Source organism: Lepus europaeus, chromosome X (genome assembly GCF_033115175.1).
Source record: "Lepus europaeus isolate LE1 chromosome X, mLepTim1.pri, whole genome shotgun sequence".
NCBI lineage: Eukaryota > Metazoa > Chordata > Mammalia > Lagomorpha > Leporidae > Lepus > Lepus europaeus.
Genome location: NC_084850.1, coordinates 15,327,405 through 15,345,821, shown reverse-complemented (window position 1 = coordinate 15,345,821; position 18,417 = coordinate 15,327,405). Strand labels below are relative to the sequence as shown.

Below are 18,417 nucleotides of genomic sequence, written 5' to 3'. Positions count from 1 at the left end.
GCCTAAATCTATTTCAGATCAGAATGTCAAAGAATTAAATATGCCAAAACATTTAATTCAATTTCTGCATTTTAAACACCTGAAATATTAGCCTCAAAAAATAATTTGCTAAACTTTAAAACTTTTAGAAAAAAATCAACAGGAGACTAGCATTCCAATTTTGGCATAGGGAAGGACTGCTTAAAGAAGATCATAGAGCCAATAAATTTAATATTAAAATCAAGAACTTGTTTATGAAAAATAAATTCAAAAAATCAGTAAGAGGACAAGGCATCAATTTATATTTGCAACATACTCCAAGATAACCAATGAATGATTAGTGTCCTGAGTATGCAAAGGACTCTAATAAGTCAGTATGAAAAAGAAAAACAACTCAATAGATAATAGTCAACAGACATGAACAAGTATTTTAGATGGGAAACATAAACGGCCCATAAATACATGCAAAAACACCTTCATTTGTAATCAGAGAAATGCAAGTATCAGAATAAAATTAAATTTCACATATACTAGATTGGCAGAAAGGAAGAAGTCAAAAAATACCAAGTGTTGAGAAAATATGAAACAATGAAAACTCATACATTGCTAGTGGGGAAATGTAGTAGTACAATCACTTTGGAGAACAATTTCATCTCTTCTTCTCAAGTTGCACATTCTAAGATGTATCACTATGTGTCTCCGTGATATTTCCTTTACATATATCTGTGTCTATGCACACCCAACATACCAACAAGCATGCACGCATATGTATACAAACATACGCCACACAGAAGAAATATCTTTTTATACACATATACTAAAAGACATTCTGTTCATAGCAGCACTGATAATAAACAAACAAAAAAAAACTGCAAATGACCAAAAGTCCAACAGCAGAAGAACGGATAATTCCTAGTATATTCCCAAAGAGAAATATTATTCAGCAAGGACAGTTAATAATTTATAGCAGTATAAAACCTTACAGGGCCCGGCACTGTGGCTTAGTATGCTAAGCTTTGGTCTGCAGTGCCGGCATCTCATATGGGCGCAAATTTATGTCCCGACTGCTCCACTTTCAACCCAGCTCTCTGCTTGTGGCCTGGGAAAGCAGTGGAAGATGGCCCAAGTGCTTGGGCCCCTGCACCCACATGGGAAACCCAGAGGAAGCTCCTTGCCCCTGGCTTCGGATCAGCCCAGCTATGGTCATTGCAGCTATTTGGGGAGTGAAACAACAGACGGAATACCTTTCTCTCTGTCTCTCCCTCTCTGTAACTCTGCCTCTCAAATAAATAAAAATCTTAAGAAAAAAATCCTATAAAGAATCATAGTCATAAGTTAAAAAGTATATAAATCATTTTTGTAAGGCTCAAAGAAAGTTAAATGATGTATTATTTAGGTTTATACATATATGCGTTAAATCTATTTTTTTAAAGCAACAGAATAGTTATAACAAAACTAAGGCTAATGGTTACAAGTGGTGGGGAGGCCGATGGATTAGACAGAAAAGAAGAACATAAGGAAAATTATATTGCTAATGCTCTAACTTTCAATTTGGGAGGCAGACACATAAACATTTACTATTACGCATATATTTTACAGCTATCCTATATGCACTAAATGTTGTATTTCTAAGACAGTGTTTCAAAAGAAGTAGTGATTTTCTCAAGGTTATACTTCTGGTTAGTGAAAGCACCATAACAAAGAAGTTTCCAGCCCTATACCCTCAAAACTTCCAGAATGCTAAGTATACACATTAGGAACTAACAGTTACTAATGCAACATGAATTTCATGAATATTTAAAATCATTGTTCCAAACATGGATTCCATAAATCTACTATAAATCTCCAGATCTGATTACACTTGATTTTATTTTCATTATATGGACTTCATTAATGTATTTAATAAGTTTGAATTTGTACAAGAATATTTTAATTGCATCATCTTACATTTCAAAACAGATATATATTTTACTGATACATTTTGTCAATGTTTAGGGTCTAACCTAAACTAAAAACTGATTATGTCTTTTCAAACATACTTTACTTATAGATTTCATTTCATGAAATAGCTCCCTTACCTGGCTTTCATCCTTTGGTTAAAACACTGGCTACAACAAGTATGGCCCCCAATTCTACTCCACCAATTTACTATTGGCTCTCAACTATATACATTTAATTGTCTACTTAGTGCCCCCTCCTGTCTCCTAGCAATGCTCAGCCAATCGACCAACTGCCTCTATCTACTGTTCTGCAATTAATTGTGTTAATGAGTAGAGCTGAGTAAGAGTACCTTTTGAGAAATAATAAAAGGTACTCCCCTGGAAGCTTGCTCATGATATTATTAATTGTTAATATTCTAGTATCAAAAGATTGTCTCCTGGGGCCAGCACTGTGGCACAGTGGGTTAATGCACCAGCCTGAAGTGCCAGCATCCCATAAGGGCGCTGGTTCTAGTCCCGGCTTCTCCTCTTCCGATCCAGCTCTCTGCTATGGCCTGGGATAGCAGAAGATGGCCCAAGCCTGCACCCACGTGGGAGACCCTGAGGAAGCCCCTGGCTTCAGATCGGCGCAGCTCCAGCCATTGCAGTCAATTGGGGAGTGAACCATCGGATGGAAGACCTCTCTGCCTCTCCTCTCTCTGTAATTCTGACTTTCAAATAAATAAATAAATCTTTAAAAAAAAAAGAATACAAAACTTTAAAAAAATTATCTCCTCTAAGTTAGCTAAGTTTAATTAATTCTAGAATATAGTGCTAACAAAGGCATGGACATACGTGGATCCTCAATCATTCAGGTCAGTATAAAACTAAAAAGTACAGCCACTATTAATTGCCCAAGAACACAAGTTCCTTAAATTTGCCATTGTTCCCATCTAAAGTGAAGACAATTCAGTTCAAACTCACTATTGTTATAGGAGAAATTGAAATCTGGGGCAGATTATAGTCAAATGACCGATCAAAAGATGGAGACCTGGGGAAGGCATTATGGTGCAGCCAGTTAAGGTTTCACTTGTGATGCCCTCATCTCATACTAGAGTGCCAGTTTGAGTCCTGGCTGTTTTGCTTTGAATCCAGCTTCCTGTTAATGCATCCCAGGAGACAAGAGACAATAGCTCAAGGGCTTGGGCCCCTGCTACCCACATGAAGAGCCAGATAGAGCTGCTGGCTCCTTTTATAGCCATTTGGAGAGTGAATCAGTAGATAGAAATTCTCTCTCTCTTTCTCTCTCTCTCTCCCTCTCTCTCTCTCTCTCTCACACACACACACACACACACACACATACACACGCAAATAAATTTAAAAACTTTAAGTAGTTAGCTCATAGAGAATAGAATGGTGGTTACCATGAACGAGAGGGACAAACAGGGAGTTGTTTAGCAGGTATAGTTTCAACTTTGCAAGATAAAAAAAAATTCTGGAGATCTGTTGTACACAATGTGAACATACTTAGCAATATTTAACTCAACATTTCTGCTTTTTATGACAATTAAAAGTAAAAAAAAAAAAATAAGAAAAGCTATAGAAAGTAGTTTGGTAGTTCCTCAAAAAAGTCCAACATAGAATTACCATATGACCCATCAACTTCACTCCTATACACTCAAGAAAACAGAAAATATACAAAAATATGTGCAAAATGTTCAGAGCAGCATTATTCATAAGCCAAAAATGTAAACAACCCAAATATGCATAATCTGAAGACCAGATGATCAAAATGTGCTACATCCAAACAATGGAATATCATTCAGCCATAAAAATAAATGAAGTGCTGACATATGCTACAACATGGATGGGTCTTGGAAATACTATAGAAAATGAAAGGAGTCACAAAGAACCACGTATTGTATGATTCCATTCATGTGAAATGTCCTGAACAGGCAAATCCAGAGATAAGAAGAAAGATTGATGGTTGCCAGGAGTTGTCACAGAAGGAGGGATTGGGATCAACAGCCAGTATAGAGTTTCTTTATGAGGTAGTACAAATATGCTGGAAACAGATGGTTTTGATGGTTGCACCATACAGTAAATAAACTAAAACCACTTAAGAGTATACTTAAAAATGGTGAATTTTATGTTATGGGAATTATCTATTTTAAAAAGTAAACAAAAAAGTGAGGAAGAGTAGAAGTGATATCAGCAAGTTCTCAATATCAAGACAGCAGTAGAAAGTCATCTGTAAAAGATTCTTCTAATACTAATGTAGGACAAACTGGAGATGGCAGGAGTGAATGAGACCATCTATTGAAAATGCCACATTGCCGTGGCTCACTAGGCTAATCCTCCGCCTTGCGGCGCCGGCACACCGGGTTCTAGTCCCGGTCGGGGCACCGATCCTGTCCCGGTTGCCCCTCTTCCAGGCCAGCTCTCTGCTGTGGCCAGGGAGTGCAGTGGAGGATGGCCCAAGTCCTTGGGCCCTGCACCCCATGGGAGACCAGGAGAAGCACCTGGCTCCTGCCATTGGATCGGCGCGGTGCACCAGCTGCAGTGCACCAGTCGCGGTGGCCATTGGAGGGTGAACCAACGGCAAAGGAAGACCTTTCTCTCTATCTCTCTCTCTCACTGTCCACTCTGCCTGTCAAAAGTAAAAAAAAAAAAAAGAAAAAGAAAGAAAATGCCACATAATAGTAGTAGCTTGGATTTGGATGGTAGTAGAGTTGGGCATGAAGAGAAATGAATGGATTTGCTAACATTATATGTGGAGAATAAAGGAGTATTAAGGATGACTGCTAGGATTCTAGCCTGAGCTACTACGTCAGCAATAGTGCCATTTATTGAAAGGGGGAAGACAGAAGGAGAAATAAATATGAAAAAGGAGAGTTGCTGATAGCAGCAGCAGATGATAAAAACATGGCATCAAGTGGGCATGGTGACACACTGGTCATAAGGCAATGGAATACAATTCATGTTCCAGTAAGCCAAAATGAAGTAGTCAAGCCTGAATGTCTATCACAAGTAATGTTATCTAATGGCAGTGAAATAGAAGTGTAACAGTAAAGCATATGCTCATAAGCAAAGCCCCGATCCTCAACTTTTTAAGTAAATTGCTGCCAATATTCAATATAATAAACCAGCACTGTGTCCTTGTGTAAAGTTCCCAGAATTGGACACCCATCATTTAAGCAAGGCAATTAAAGTAACAAGACATATAATCTTATATGAAGTAGTGTCCATATATTACCACAAGTGCTTATTTCATCCCAGTCCCTACCCATTGTTCCTGCAACAAATTAGAAGATTGAGGACATGGATTCATGGGTTTCAGAAAACAGCATCTATGAGAAGATTCTTATAGCTATTGTTGTGGAGACCTAAATCCACCAGACATCCACTTTTGTGCCCACTTCCCTCTTTTAAACTCTAATTTTACTACAGAAAACATAAGACGACGTAAAATGAAAGTTTTGGTCTGGTTCATTACAGACTAGATATCTGTGCCCCACCACCCAAATTCACATCTAGAAATCCTAACCCTCAATGTGATGGTATTAGGAGGTACAGCACTAGGGAGAATAGGCAATGTGGGTGGTGCCCTCATGAATGAGACTAGTACCCTTACCCACAGATTTCTTTCCCCTCTTTCTACTATGTGAGGATATATTAAAAAGATGGCAGTCAGCAACCTGAAAGTAGGCCCTCACCAAATAAGGTCTGTTGGTTATAAACCACTCAGTCTATGACACTTTATCATACCATCCTGAACTGATGGGGGAGTTGGAATCTATACCTTCTAAATTGAGTGGCTTCCTTGCTGTTTAATCTTTAAAAAAAAAGACATTTATTTGAAAGACAAAGTTACAGAGAGAGGTAGAAAGAGAGAGAGAGAGAGAGAGAGAGAGAGTGAGTGAGTTAGTTCTTCCATCCGCTGGTTCACTCCCCAAATGACTGCAACAGCCAGAGCTGAGCCAATCTGAAGCCAGGAACCAAGAGCTTCCTCCAGGCCTCCCATGTGGATGCAAGGGTCCAAGGGCTTGGGCCATCTTGTACTGCTTTCCTAGGCCATAGTAGAGAGCTGGATCGGAAGTGGAGCAGCCGGGACTTGAACTGGCACCCATATGGGATGCTGGCACTGCAGGCAGCCGCTTTACCTGCTATGCTACAGTGCCCGCCCCTCTGTTAAGTGTCTTAAACAATAACCCTGCAGCATTGCTCAGGTGAACTGCCTCTTCCTTTAATGAGGTTGCCTAGCCTTAAAATCCCATGATGTTCAGTCCTTTGTATCCTTAAAGGTAAAATACACATGTAATCCCTTTTATGAAGCGTTCCCCAGCCACTTCAACCAGAGTGAGTGCCAGCACATCATTATGAATGCCTACTACAGTTACTATATGTGTCCCTCAAAAAGATGGGACTGATAACCTACTGGTTTTGTGAAAAAGTTATTTGCATGTGTTGTCTTCTGTCTCTTCTGCCAGACATCAAGCTACTGGAAAGCAGAGCAGTTCCTTACACACCTCTATAGCACCAAGTAGGGAATAAATGTTAAAAGCGAGCTTGTGATTCATATGAATATTTTCAGAAAAGAAGCCAAAATAAATCGTGCACTATATTATACACCCCTTAATCCATATTATTGCAAACTACATTGTGAAGCTTCAAGAACATCCCCACTGCTTACACAACAGGTGTAGCTTACATAATCTGCTCTACACAGCTATTATTTATTTGTGACAGTTCCCTTTTGGCTTCTGCTTCCAGTGGATCTGTAGGATACCACATCTTCCAGTATTATCTTCTTGTTTATTTCTTGCTCAAATCATAAAATGGTTAAATTTCCTTTTTGATAAAAATAAAAGGGGCTGAAACTTGTGAACAACTAGAGATGTGCCCAGGGTTTTCCATGACTACAAAAACTCAAAAAGCTATCTTGGTATAAAATATTTGTAAATATTGTCCTAAAATTCATTTATTAGCTCAATACATTTTTGTCATTTTCCCCTAGGTAGTACTCCTTGATAAAATGCTCTTTAGTATGCCCTCTATTTGGAATTGTGTTACCAAGAATTTTTCTATCAGGTACCAATGAGCTAACATGTACTTATGAGCTAGTATAAAATGAGATGAGATAGTCATGAAAATGAGTATCATAAATATGGGCACATGAATGGGAAAAGAAGAGTGGAGCAGTAATAAAAGTCCAAAAGTCAGGGAAAAGATAATCCACGAATTTGGTGATGCTCCAAAGAGGAAACCAGCAAGTGTTGACGCTAAACTGGCAGAAACATCAATACTTCCTGGCTCCCCCACTGGGTGCATCAATTTACCACCGGCAGGCTGCTCTTCTGCTGCAAGTGACAAACAGTGAATGTTTTCAACAATATGAACAGAAATGACCCATAATCCATAATTAAGAAGCATGACTCTGGGTAACAATGAACAGAAGCTATGATTGATGGATGTCTCAGTCTAAGCTCTGCTACCAATTAGCTTAAAGGTTCTTGAGCAAGTAACTTCACTGAAAAAGTATGAGTAATCATAACATTAGTATGTAAGAAAGAGTTAGCATAACAGACCTGAGACTACTATTCTTAAAAAGGCCTACTTACACAGTAGGTTCTTTGGCATGTTTGGGGACCTGGATTTTGGAAAGATTCCCATCACTCTGTTAAGAGTGGCTTGTAGGACATAATGTACAAACAATATGGTTTATGTTGAATGCTTGCTTTCCTTTTAGACATCTGCAATTTTGATATATACCAGGTAGAGTGTACTTATGTGAATAACTCCCAACAAAAACCAAGACACACTAACTAATGAGCTCCCCCAGTATACAACACTTCATACAATCTGTCACAACTTGATGGAAAAATAATGTATGCCTTGTGTGACTTTGCTGAGAAGACTGGTGGAAGCTTGCATGTGGTTTCTCCCAGATCAGTCCCATGGACCTTTTTCCTTTGCTGATTCACGTTGTATCCTTCTCCTATAATAAATCAAGCCATGAGTGTGTGTATGTGCTAAGTTCTGACTGTCCAACTTGGGGATGTTTGGGGGACCTCTGATCCAACTGAGGTAGCAGGGAATAGTCTATCTAACAATACTGTGAGATACATATTATTATCCCCATTCGTTAGATGAAGAAATTGAAGTACAGAGCAGTGAATGGAGAACGTGATCAGAAATTAAATACCTTAGTGCTTACCATATGATATACAGCTGTTCTTAAATTTTACTGAGCCTAAGAACGACCTGGAGTGTTTGCTAGAAGTGCACTTTACTGGAAACTATCACCTGAGATTTGGATTCTGTAAGCTTAATATCCAGAAATCTGTATTTATTATATGAATCCAAAGGGATTTTTATGTAAATAGTCCAAAAGCAACATTTTGAGAAACAGTTTGATGTATATGAACTACAGCAAGCAGTGCACAATTTCTTGAGCTAGGCAGTAAATGGAAGAAATAGGACTTGCATTAACCCTTTCAACATAGTTGAGGCACATTTCACAACACAACTGCTTCCAAATCCTTCAAACTCTGCAGTTCCTTTGGTTTGCTCTGTCTCTTGCTATAGGTGTATCTACCCTGTTGGTGTTGATTGGATGAAAACATAGGAAAGTATCTTACATTCCCAGCACTGAATATTGAGTAGTATCCTGAAAGTAAATATTTCATACTTACATTTGGTTTAAGTCAAATGATACACATCTCTTAAGAGAATTAACATTGCAGCTCTGATTTTCAAAGTATATTTGATATGCTAGTGGCAACAGAAAATATAAGCTTATCAACCACATTTGACAAAAAGAATATGAATTTGCTTACAATTTTAGAAGCTGAGGACACTATACTGATTATAATGTTCTATGAACCTCCAAGAAAGGGGAAGGGGCTAAAAACTATCTTTCTGGTAAAAAGGGAAAACAGCAAGCAAACAGAAAATGTCTCCTGATTTTTTCTTTAAATTGACATGCAATTATTTTTTTTCTCCTTTACCTGTACAATGAAAAAGAAGTATTTTCAGCACTACACACATTTCTATAGTGCAGTCTGAAATGGTGGCTGCTTAACCAACTGATCATTTTTCACCTGTTACTACTGACTCCGACTATGTTGTCAATTCAGTTCAAAACAATTCAGTAAGTATTTATTGAACATCTGCTATTTATCTGACGTTGTACTAGCTGTAAATCATTATCAAAAATGCTCTTCTGATTTTTCTAAGAATATCTTGGTGAGGAGGTAGGACTAGGAAAGCATTGTCATCTTAATACTTCAAGACAACATATAGGGGCCAGCGCTGTGGTGTAGCGGGTAAAGCCACTGCCTACAGTGCTGGCATACCATATGGGTGCTGGTTCGAGTCCTAGCTGCCCCACTTCTGATTCAGCTCCCTGCTAATGCACCTGGGAAAGCAGCAGAAGATGGCCTAAGTGCTTGGGCCCATGCTTCCATATGGGAGACCTGGAAGAAGCTCCTGGCTCCTAGCTTCTAAGTCCTAGCTTTGGAGTTTGGGAAGTGAGCCAGTGGATGGAAGATCTCTCTCTCTCCTCCTCTGTAACTCTGCCTTTCAAACAAATAAATAAATCTTTTTAAAAAATGGTGTAACCCCTTTGTGGTTATGTGTGGGTGCAAACTGATGAAATCTTTACTTAGTATATACTGAAGCGATCTTCTGTATAAAAAAGATAATTGAAAATGAAAAAAAAAAACCCTTGGTGTTAAATTGGAAATTACATAGAAAAGTAATCAATCTTTTTTAAAAAAATATCATGCAGCATCTCTATCATTAATGTGATGTACACTGTTATTTAATGCTATAACTAGTACTCCAACAGTATTTTTTCACTTTGTGTTACTATGTGAGGGCAAACTGTTGAAATCTTTATATATACTAAACTGATTTTTCTGTATATAAAGAGAATTGAAAATGAATCTTGATGGGAATGGAAGGGGAGAGCGAGTGGGAAAGGGGAGGGTTGTGGGTGGGGGGGAAATTGTAGGGGGGGGAGCCTTTGTAATCCATAAGCTGTACTTTGGAAATTTATATTCATTAAATAAAAAAAAGAAAAAAAATGGTGTAACCCAACTGTTAAAAAAAGACAACATATAGCTAAGGAGCCTAAAAACAAATAATATTTGCTTGAAAAAGATAGGCCTCATCAGTCCTCTCATATTCTATTAAATGAATATGGGGTGGGAAATCAATGACAGTCTATTTCATAAATACAGATTAACCACCTAAATCTGTATATCCACGATCCCAATATCATCAGTAAACCAAATCTTGTATATAATCAAGAAGTCAGCCAAACCAGCTGTCCATCCATACACTGCAATAATTGAAGGGCTGTCTGCCAATGTGCTGGCACAGGGCACCCTGCACCCATATCTGCAGTGCTGAGCTCTCATTTATCATTAAGCTGCAGTAGTGTTAACATATGCTCCAGTTATGCTAATATGCTTGTTTTATGATCACCACTGATCTACCCTTTTAACAGGCCAAGAAGACAAACCTTAAGTGCACACAAATAAATTCAAGAGCAGCACTTAAATTTTTTGTGGAATCCCAGATCCTTTAAACCCAACCAGAAAAATTCCTCCAATCTCAAGGATTTCAGATATACAAAATTAATCTGTATAAAGCACTAATGCTGGCTTTGTGGTCCAGCGATTTAAGCAGCTGCCTAAAACGCCAGCATACCGTATGAGTGATGCTTCAAGTTCCAGTTACTCCACTTTGTATCCAGCTCTCTGTTAATGCACCTGGGAAAGCAGTGGAAGATGGCCCGGGTGGTTGGGCCCATGCCACACCTGAGGGAAACCTAAATGAAGTTCCTGGCTCCTAGCTTCAGCCTGATGCAGCCCCAGCTGTTGCGGCCATTTGAGGAGTGAACCAGCAGATGGGAGATCTGTCTGTACCTCTCTGTAACTCTGCCTTTCAAATAAACAAACTGAATCTTAAAAAAGAAATCACTACTAATATACAAAAATCTACCACCTTGAAGAAAAAAACAGTATTTTAATTTTGTATCCTATGCATTCACCACCCTCTTTGAGAGAATTAACTGATCATGCTAGACAAGTAGTCAGTCTTGATGTTTTTCCATCACTCAACAAAGCAGTATTTGAATTGACTCAATGCGCTAGCTGTTTACACAAAATGCAGACACAGAAAGGTTATCGTGGTTCTTCCAGGAGGCACAGGACATGCTTTACCTCTCAGGACCCACCGTCCATTGGGTAGTCAACCAGCAACTTGCGTGAGGAAACAAGTTTATTTGAATGGCTTTACCTGCCCAAGTCTCACCTGTTATTAAAGTCCCTTAGGAATATTGGAAACCACCTGATATAGAGGTACTCCACAGTAATCACTAAAGAGCTGAATCATTAGTAATAACCACAAACAAAAGGAACACACAGAGCATCCTTATGAAATGTATTTAGGAGACCTTCACAGTTTTATGGTGCTTAATTAGTAAAAGGCAGATAAGGGAAAAAAAAGTTGGGGGGGGGGGACAAAACCTGTTTATACTTGTGTGAAGTTTTATTTCAACTTTTTAGTGGTTCATTTCCCTTTTTTTTTTTTTTTTTTGACAGGCAGAGTGGACAATGAGAGAGACAGAGAGAAAGGTCTTCTTTTGCCATTGGTTCACCCTCCAATGGCCACCGCGACTGGTGCACTGCAGCTGGTGCACCGCACTGATCCAATGGCAGGAGCCAGGTGCTTATCCTGGTCTCCCATGGGGTGCAGGGCCCAAGCACTTGGGCCATCCTCCACTGCACTCCCGGGCCACAGCAGAGAGCTGGCCTGGAAGAGGGGCAATTGGGACAGAATCCGGCGCCCCAATTGGGACTAGAATCCGGTGTGCCGGCGCCACAAGGCGGAGGATTAGCCTAGTGAGCCGCGGTGCTGGCCCTTTAGTAGTTCATTTCCAAATAGGTTTCTCACCTTGCATGGTGTCAGCACCACACCTATCTGCTATGGATAAGTCATACAGAAAGTGCCAAATGCAAACAACTCCTTTTCATCTAACATCCAGACAAACAGAAAATAATTGAGATTGTATAATCTATTTTTGATAGAAAGACAAATGACAAGTATATAATAGTAACTTATTCAAAAAGATCAGATTCTGTGGTATTCACAAATATATGAGATACAATACATCGTGCCCCCTCTATAGCCATGCATGCAATAATTAAAGCTCCTAAAGACAAGAACCTAGTCTGTCGTGCTCACTCATGTGCCCCCAGGACCTACCATAGTGCACGGTACATGCTCACTGAATATTTGTTGAACAGAATAATGTTCTGCAAAACCATAAAATGCAGTAATCATTCAAGAAAGACAACACTTTGGTCAGCATAGCTTCAGTATTAGCTTTCATTCTAATTCTTTAAAAATTAGTAATCAGGGGTCAGCGCTGTGGTGTAGCAGGTAAAGCTGCCACCTGCAATACAGGCATCCAATATGAGCATCGGCTAGAGTCCTCCCTGCTCCACTTCCAGTCCAGCTCCCTGCTATCGTGCCTGGGAAAGCAGCACAAAATGGCCCAAGTACTTGGGTCCCTGCACTCACTTGGGAGACCTGGAAGAAGCTCCTGGCTTCGGCCTGGCCCAGCCCCAGCCATTGTGGCCATTTGGGGAGTAAACCATCAGATGGACGATCTCCCTCTCTGTAACTCTGTCTTTAAAATAAATAAAATAAATCTCTTTACAAAATCAATTATTGGGAGTCAGCACTGTGGCGTAGTGGGTAAAGCCGCCGCCAGCAGTGCTGGTATCCCATATGGGCGCCAGTTCGAGTCCTGGCTGCTCTGCTTCTGATCTAGTTCTCTGCTATGGCCTGAGAAAGCAGCAGCAGATGGCCCAAGTCCTTGGGCCCCTGCACCGGTGTAGGAGACCCAGAAGCAGCTTCTGGCTCCTGGCTTTGGATCAGCGCAGCTCCAGCCATTGCAGCCAGCTGGGGAGTCAATCAGTGGATAGAAAATCAATCTCTCTCTCTCTCTCTCTCTGCCTCTCCTTCTCTCTCTATGTAACTCTCAGTTTCAAATAAGTACATAAATCTTTTAAAAAAACTAATTATCAGTATATAGTATATCCCAATTAACTAGAACTCCTCATTTTTCAATCATTCCAGATATGGAGATGTTTACTATAAATCCCTTTCTCTAAATAAAGCTTATTATTTATATGAAACAAATAAAAGGTATTCATTCAACAAATATTCACTGAACACCTTCTGGGCACCAAGACTGTGCTAGGAGTTAAGGATACACTGTAAACTGTCCCTGCCTTCAGCTGCTTTCAAGTCTAGGACAATTTTTTCTCAAACTGGGTTCCTCCTCCAGTTGGGTAGAAGTTAATTTATTGCCCACAATGCATGCCCTAGGGTATTACAGCTTAATTATCTCCTGGTTGAGAAAGACTGGTCTAGAGAACCACAGAAGTTAAAAGATAATTATAATGCAATATGATAATAAGGTTTCTTTTAGGTAGGAGCAAGTTCAGTTGTTAAACCTAGATGTATATGAACTGATAGGAATCAAGACACACAGACCATTTATGAAGCTTCTGTGAATACAAAATTACTGTGATATACACATGCAAATATATCTCTATAGTAATAAAGTCGATATTTGCCAGACTCAGCAGTGTCATGACAAGGTTATCAGAAAAGTGAAAACAAAAGAAAAGTTAAATTAATCTGATAATTTAAGGAGGAAACCAAACACCTTCTTGTTTCTGGAAAAAAAAAGAAAAAGCAATAACCTGAAGTTCTTTGTTAATTGTCTCCACATATTGTTTCATGAGATTGGCCTTACCCTGGTTTCAAAGCAATAAATTACCTACCTATTTCATCAACTCTTATTTTGCACTTCCCATCTCATTTTGAATTTTCATTCTTGCTTATATAGTCTAATTTCTTTCCAATACTGGATGTCTTTGACTGCTAAGATGTTTTTTTGTATGATATTATTACCATGTGCTGCATGCTTATGGAACCAAAGCAGTTTAAGAATTAGAGATATTAATTTACTACAGTTTCTCATAGCTACAATTAAGTTTTCATTATCAATTGTGTAGAAATATATAACTGGTAAATATTACTCTCCAACAAGCTAAACTGACAGCATCCAGTTGGCCAAGTCCCTTTTCTACTTTATGAAGAAACGTCTTATTTAAATCTTTAGCATGAAATAATATAAGCCCAAAAGAAGGGAGGATTCTTGTTTAGACTTTCAATAAATCTTTTAACCCATGTGAAAATATAATCACTGGAAATTTTATTAAGTGTAAAAGACAACAGAATAACTTAAAAGTTTGTGACACTTAAGTCTCAACTAGTAAAGACTTCTGATCAAATATGCCTTTGAAGGAAACAAATTGTACAGATGAAGCTATTATTATTTATTTATTGAATTTATGGAGATGTGGACTGGGAACATGAGGTGTTTTAATGCATTCAGAAATATCCAACTCAAATCTTTTAATACACCTCCTACATGCCTAAATGCTAAAATGCTATATACCAAATTCATCCATTTCTTTCTACCTAAAGACTGTCATTAACTCATCAAAAAGGAAGGAATGCAATTATTAATGGCAAAGATGTCAAGGATATATCTTTAAAAAATACAATGAATCACTATTTCTTTTAGCTTGAAAGTGGAGAACCTAGGGAATTATATGTTAGCATTTTTAAAATGACCTAGCAAAAATAACTGAGCAATGAAAGATAAGACTCCTAAGAGATTTTTATTTGCCACAATGGGTTTAAAATATAAAGTCCTTTTCTAACAAGGCAGCTCTCTAGTTTTCAATGACCAACAAGTACAATCAACATCAATGTAATTTATTTCCCATTCAAATCCAATTTCAAAAACCTCTAAGTACACCAAAATAAAAAATAATTTTGAAAGGAATCCAAAACCCTATCTATCTCTAAAACATTAAAACAATTATAAGATAGCACACAACTTGATTACATGTTGCTGTGCCAGTCTCAAGTCTCACCTAAGTCTTTAATTGTAACCTTCTATTGATTCAAAAGGCAGTGCCCCTGAAACAATCTCTGCCATGCAGAAGATAAGGACAGCATGTGCTTTATTGATCTAAGGAATCTAAAATTTTGCCCCTACCACAAAAAATATAAAGTCATGTTTAGCAATGAATATTTGATAATGTTTTGCATTTAGTCCAATGGTTTGCAGTTTAATTTCTTGCCCTAGGCCCAGGGCTCAGCTACAACCCCAAAGAACCTTCCAGCTTACTGTACTGCTGCAAATTTCCAGGACTTACCATAGTCATGGTTGTGCAGAAAAACGTGAGCAGTTGGACATTCCAGCTTAAACAATGAGGTCAAAGCTCCCTTCAGTGTAAGCGAAAGTGATCCTCTGCAGAGATCTTGGTTGGGGATGCAAAGTACTAGTCTCAAACCTGCAGGCTGGCACTTCAACAACTGCTGCAAATTCTACTGCATGCCCAGCCTTTCTGGGCCAGCACTGCTTAATTACTAGACTCTGATACAATGCAGATCATTCAGTCTTAGTCAAAAGGCAAGCAAAGGGGGCTTTTAGACCAGTACCTGGGATGTTGAGTTTCAAATATCCACATCCTTTTTTAAAAAATGGGATTTCAATAGCTCAGTTTTAAGTTAATCATGTTTATGTGATCCAGAGCTCAGTCGTTTTCCAACATGGGTATGCCATATGAAAAGATCACCTTTTTCCTAAATACTATATTTAGCTCTCCTTGTCATTTTTCCCTGTCACCACCAAACAACACTCTAAGATGACAAGAATCTATGTGAACAGACCTATGAAGTACAATGCTCTTTTAGTCTCAGGATGAATTTGAGAAACATATTTTAGTGACTTGCTTTAGCAAAGTATCCAGTACAAGCCATTTTTTATTAATTTCAAGCTGCTTTATAGGTACACCTTCAAATGCTTGGTGGTACAGGTTAATGATCTGCTCCAATTTCATATGGCATGTTTCTAGGTAAGGTTCACATTTAGAAAAACACTAACATACCACTATTTTGATAAAGATATCCTCAAAAGGGATAAACAAGTTATTACTTTCAACTAGGGTATATTTATGAAAGTTTCAAATATAGGGAAAAACTGAGAGCAAATTCATCTGAAATATGAAAAGTACATTAGTAACGCTCTGATTCAGGAATAATTGCACGAAAAGAATGAAATCAGCAAGTTCTCCAACATGTGTTCTAAGGGGGAAAGGGGCTAGAAAGAGTCTGGCACTCAATCTTTTTTTTTTTTTAACTACAGAAAAATCAAAATTTGTAGATGAGCCCTTTCTTTCACGTCGTTGGCAAAAATAAAATCCTATTCCCACCACCTCCTCTCGAAATTAAGGGAGTTGCTACAAATGCCAGCATGGAAGTAAATGGCCCCTTTTCTGCTCCATTCTTAACATACCCTCTTAGGAGTAAACAGGCTACTCCAAAAAAAAAAAAAAAAAAAAAAAAAGGTCAGCAGCCTCAAACCGAGTTTCCATGGACCGAAGTCCCAGGGCAATGAAATTCCCTCTCCTGGGGACTTGGCAGGGTGGAAACGTGGACGGAGCAGTGCAGCCGCAGCCTGCATTTCCTCCGTGGGTTCCATGTCGTGGGTGTTCAGTTGTCCCCGGGGTTTCACACTGGCGCTCAGTGCAGCGGCGGTGCAGCCACCCCGCTTCTCCACCTGCACCCAGCCCGCTTTTACGATGCCCTCAAGGTAGCTTCGTAGGCTGTATCTCGAAAGTTTGCCCTGCCTCTGGTCACCAGCTACCCGCTGGGACGAGCTCCAGGTAAAAGCTGAGTCCTGTCCTAGCCTCCTGCTCCCTCGGCCCCCAGCTTCTCCTTTGGGCCACAGTGACAGTTCTAGTTTTATGTCCATGTGCTCCTGGCAGAGGAAACAAAAGAAAGCTTTCCCTCGGATCATAAAACGCCATCTTCGACTAATTGGCCAATTGAGAAGCGCCCGGGTCGGTCCCCCCAGCACCCAGCTCGAGGGCGGCCCCCGGCGCCAGGGAAATTGTCCTGGGGGTAGCGGTGGGAGACCCCGACCAGCTTCCCCGCCCCGGCCGCCTGGGCAAAGTGTTCAGGTCAAAAGGAAAAAGGGTGTTGGTGTCTGCCAAAGACGCTACTCCCCCCTCAGGAAATTGTGTTGAGGGACCCGGCGAGCACGCCGAGCGGCACGCGGGGAGCCGCAGCGAGAGTACTTACAAAACGACTGAAGGTCCGGCGGAACATAGCGTCGAAAGCTGTCCGGCGCTGGGCTGGGCTCTCCTGGGCTATCTGGGAAGGCGCCGTCCACAAAACACACTGCGGCGTGGGCCAGCGGCTCAAAGCGGGTAGCGAGGAGGGCTGCCCGGCCGCCCGCCCGCCCGTCGCCGGCCCTCCTTGGCTCTTCGCGCTTCCCCGCCCCCTCGCCCCCGTGCCGCCCGCGCCCTAGCGCCCGCGGCCGCCGCCCCGCCTCACTCACAACCCGCCCGTCCCGGGGGCGGCGGCCCCGTTGCTCCCCCTTATTTAGCCCCAGCAGCCCGCAGCGCGAAAGAGCTCGGCGCGCGGGGGAGGTATGGCGGAGCCGCGCTAGGTTCCTCCTGCGGGGAGAGGGGCGCCCCGATCTCTCCGCCAGAGCGGGCTCGGCACCCCGCTCGCAGTCCGTACTCTTCCCCCAGCGCAGTGCCACCACAGCTGCCTCCCCCGCTGGCCTCCGAAGCCACCCCACTCAGGACACGAGGGACCAATCCTCCCCACCTCGCCTCAGCCCGCCACTACTGCCCTATCTCCTGTCGGAAGCGACAGCTTCCCTCACCCGGCCCCTAACTCGTCCGCTGCGCCGCTTCACTCGCAGCTCCTCAGCCCGCGCTCGTCCGGCACTCGGGCTGGGGAGCCTCAGGGAAGCCCGCCCGCCCTGAGCCCGCGAAAAGGCCGGGCTCTCAGCTTCCCGGCTGAGAGGAGGAGCCGAGCTCAGAGCATGGAGTAGGGACCGGCAGAACGCCGTGGAGACCCCAGCGAGGGCGGGGTGGGGCGGGGCGGGGCGGGCGTGGGGGGAGTAGTTACGAAAGCGGCCCCCTTCTCATCCCTGAAAGGTGAGTTTTCCGTTCCCACCTACGCAGCTTTCCCTCCTCTAGTTCTTTCTCTCGTTTTGCATCCCCACCTAAGCCTTCTTACTTCCACCTTCTCTGTGAGGTTGTAAAGTCAGGCTTTGTGTCGTTGCTGCTGCGCAGCGGGGCGGGATTTCCCAGTCACTCCCCCCCCACCCCGCTGCCGCCGCCGCCGCCGCCGCCACTACCTCAACACCCCCCCCAACACTCCTTCGCGCTGCTCCCAAAGCAGCCTGGGAGTTGTAGTCCAACCATTCCCCTACTCCTCGTAAAGCAGGCTGGGAGCTCCCCCACACGCCCGTCAGGGATTTGCCCAGAGAGTCGAAGGAGGAAGCGGCTGAAACCGTGGCGCCGAAATGCGGTTTTCTACACTGGCTGGATGTGGC

The 18,417-nt window shown here is 41.4% G+C and overlaps 1 protein-coding gene across 3 annotated transcripts in view; it reads right to left on the bottom strand.

The window, feature by feature from the left end:
- The window catches only part of ATP11C (ATPase phospholipid transporting 11C), a 224,656-nt gene extending 206,663 nt beyond the window's left edge, over window positions 1-17,993 (bottom strand). For 2 of the 3 annotated variants that reach the window (XM_062184316.1, XM_062184315.1), the window contains exon 1: window positions 17,148-17,325. In XM_062184316.1, coding sequence (XP_062040300.1) covers window positions 17,148-17,174 — 27 coding nt within the window. In that variant the 5' untranslated portion in view covers window positions 17,175-17,325. Of the gene's footprint in view, window positions 1-17,147; window positions 17,326-17,739 lie in introns of those variants that run through there. The other variant, XM_062184317.1, reaches the window with a different exon arrangement.
- Between the last annotated feature and the right edge of the window lie 424 nt (window positions 17,994-18,417).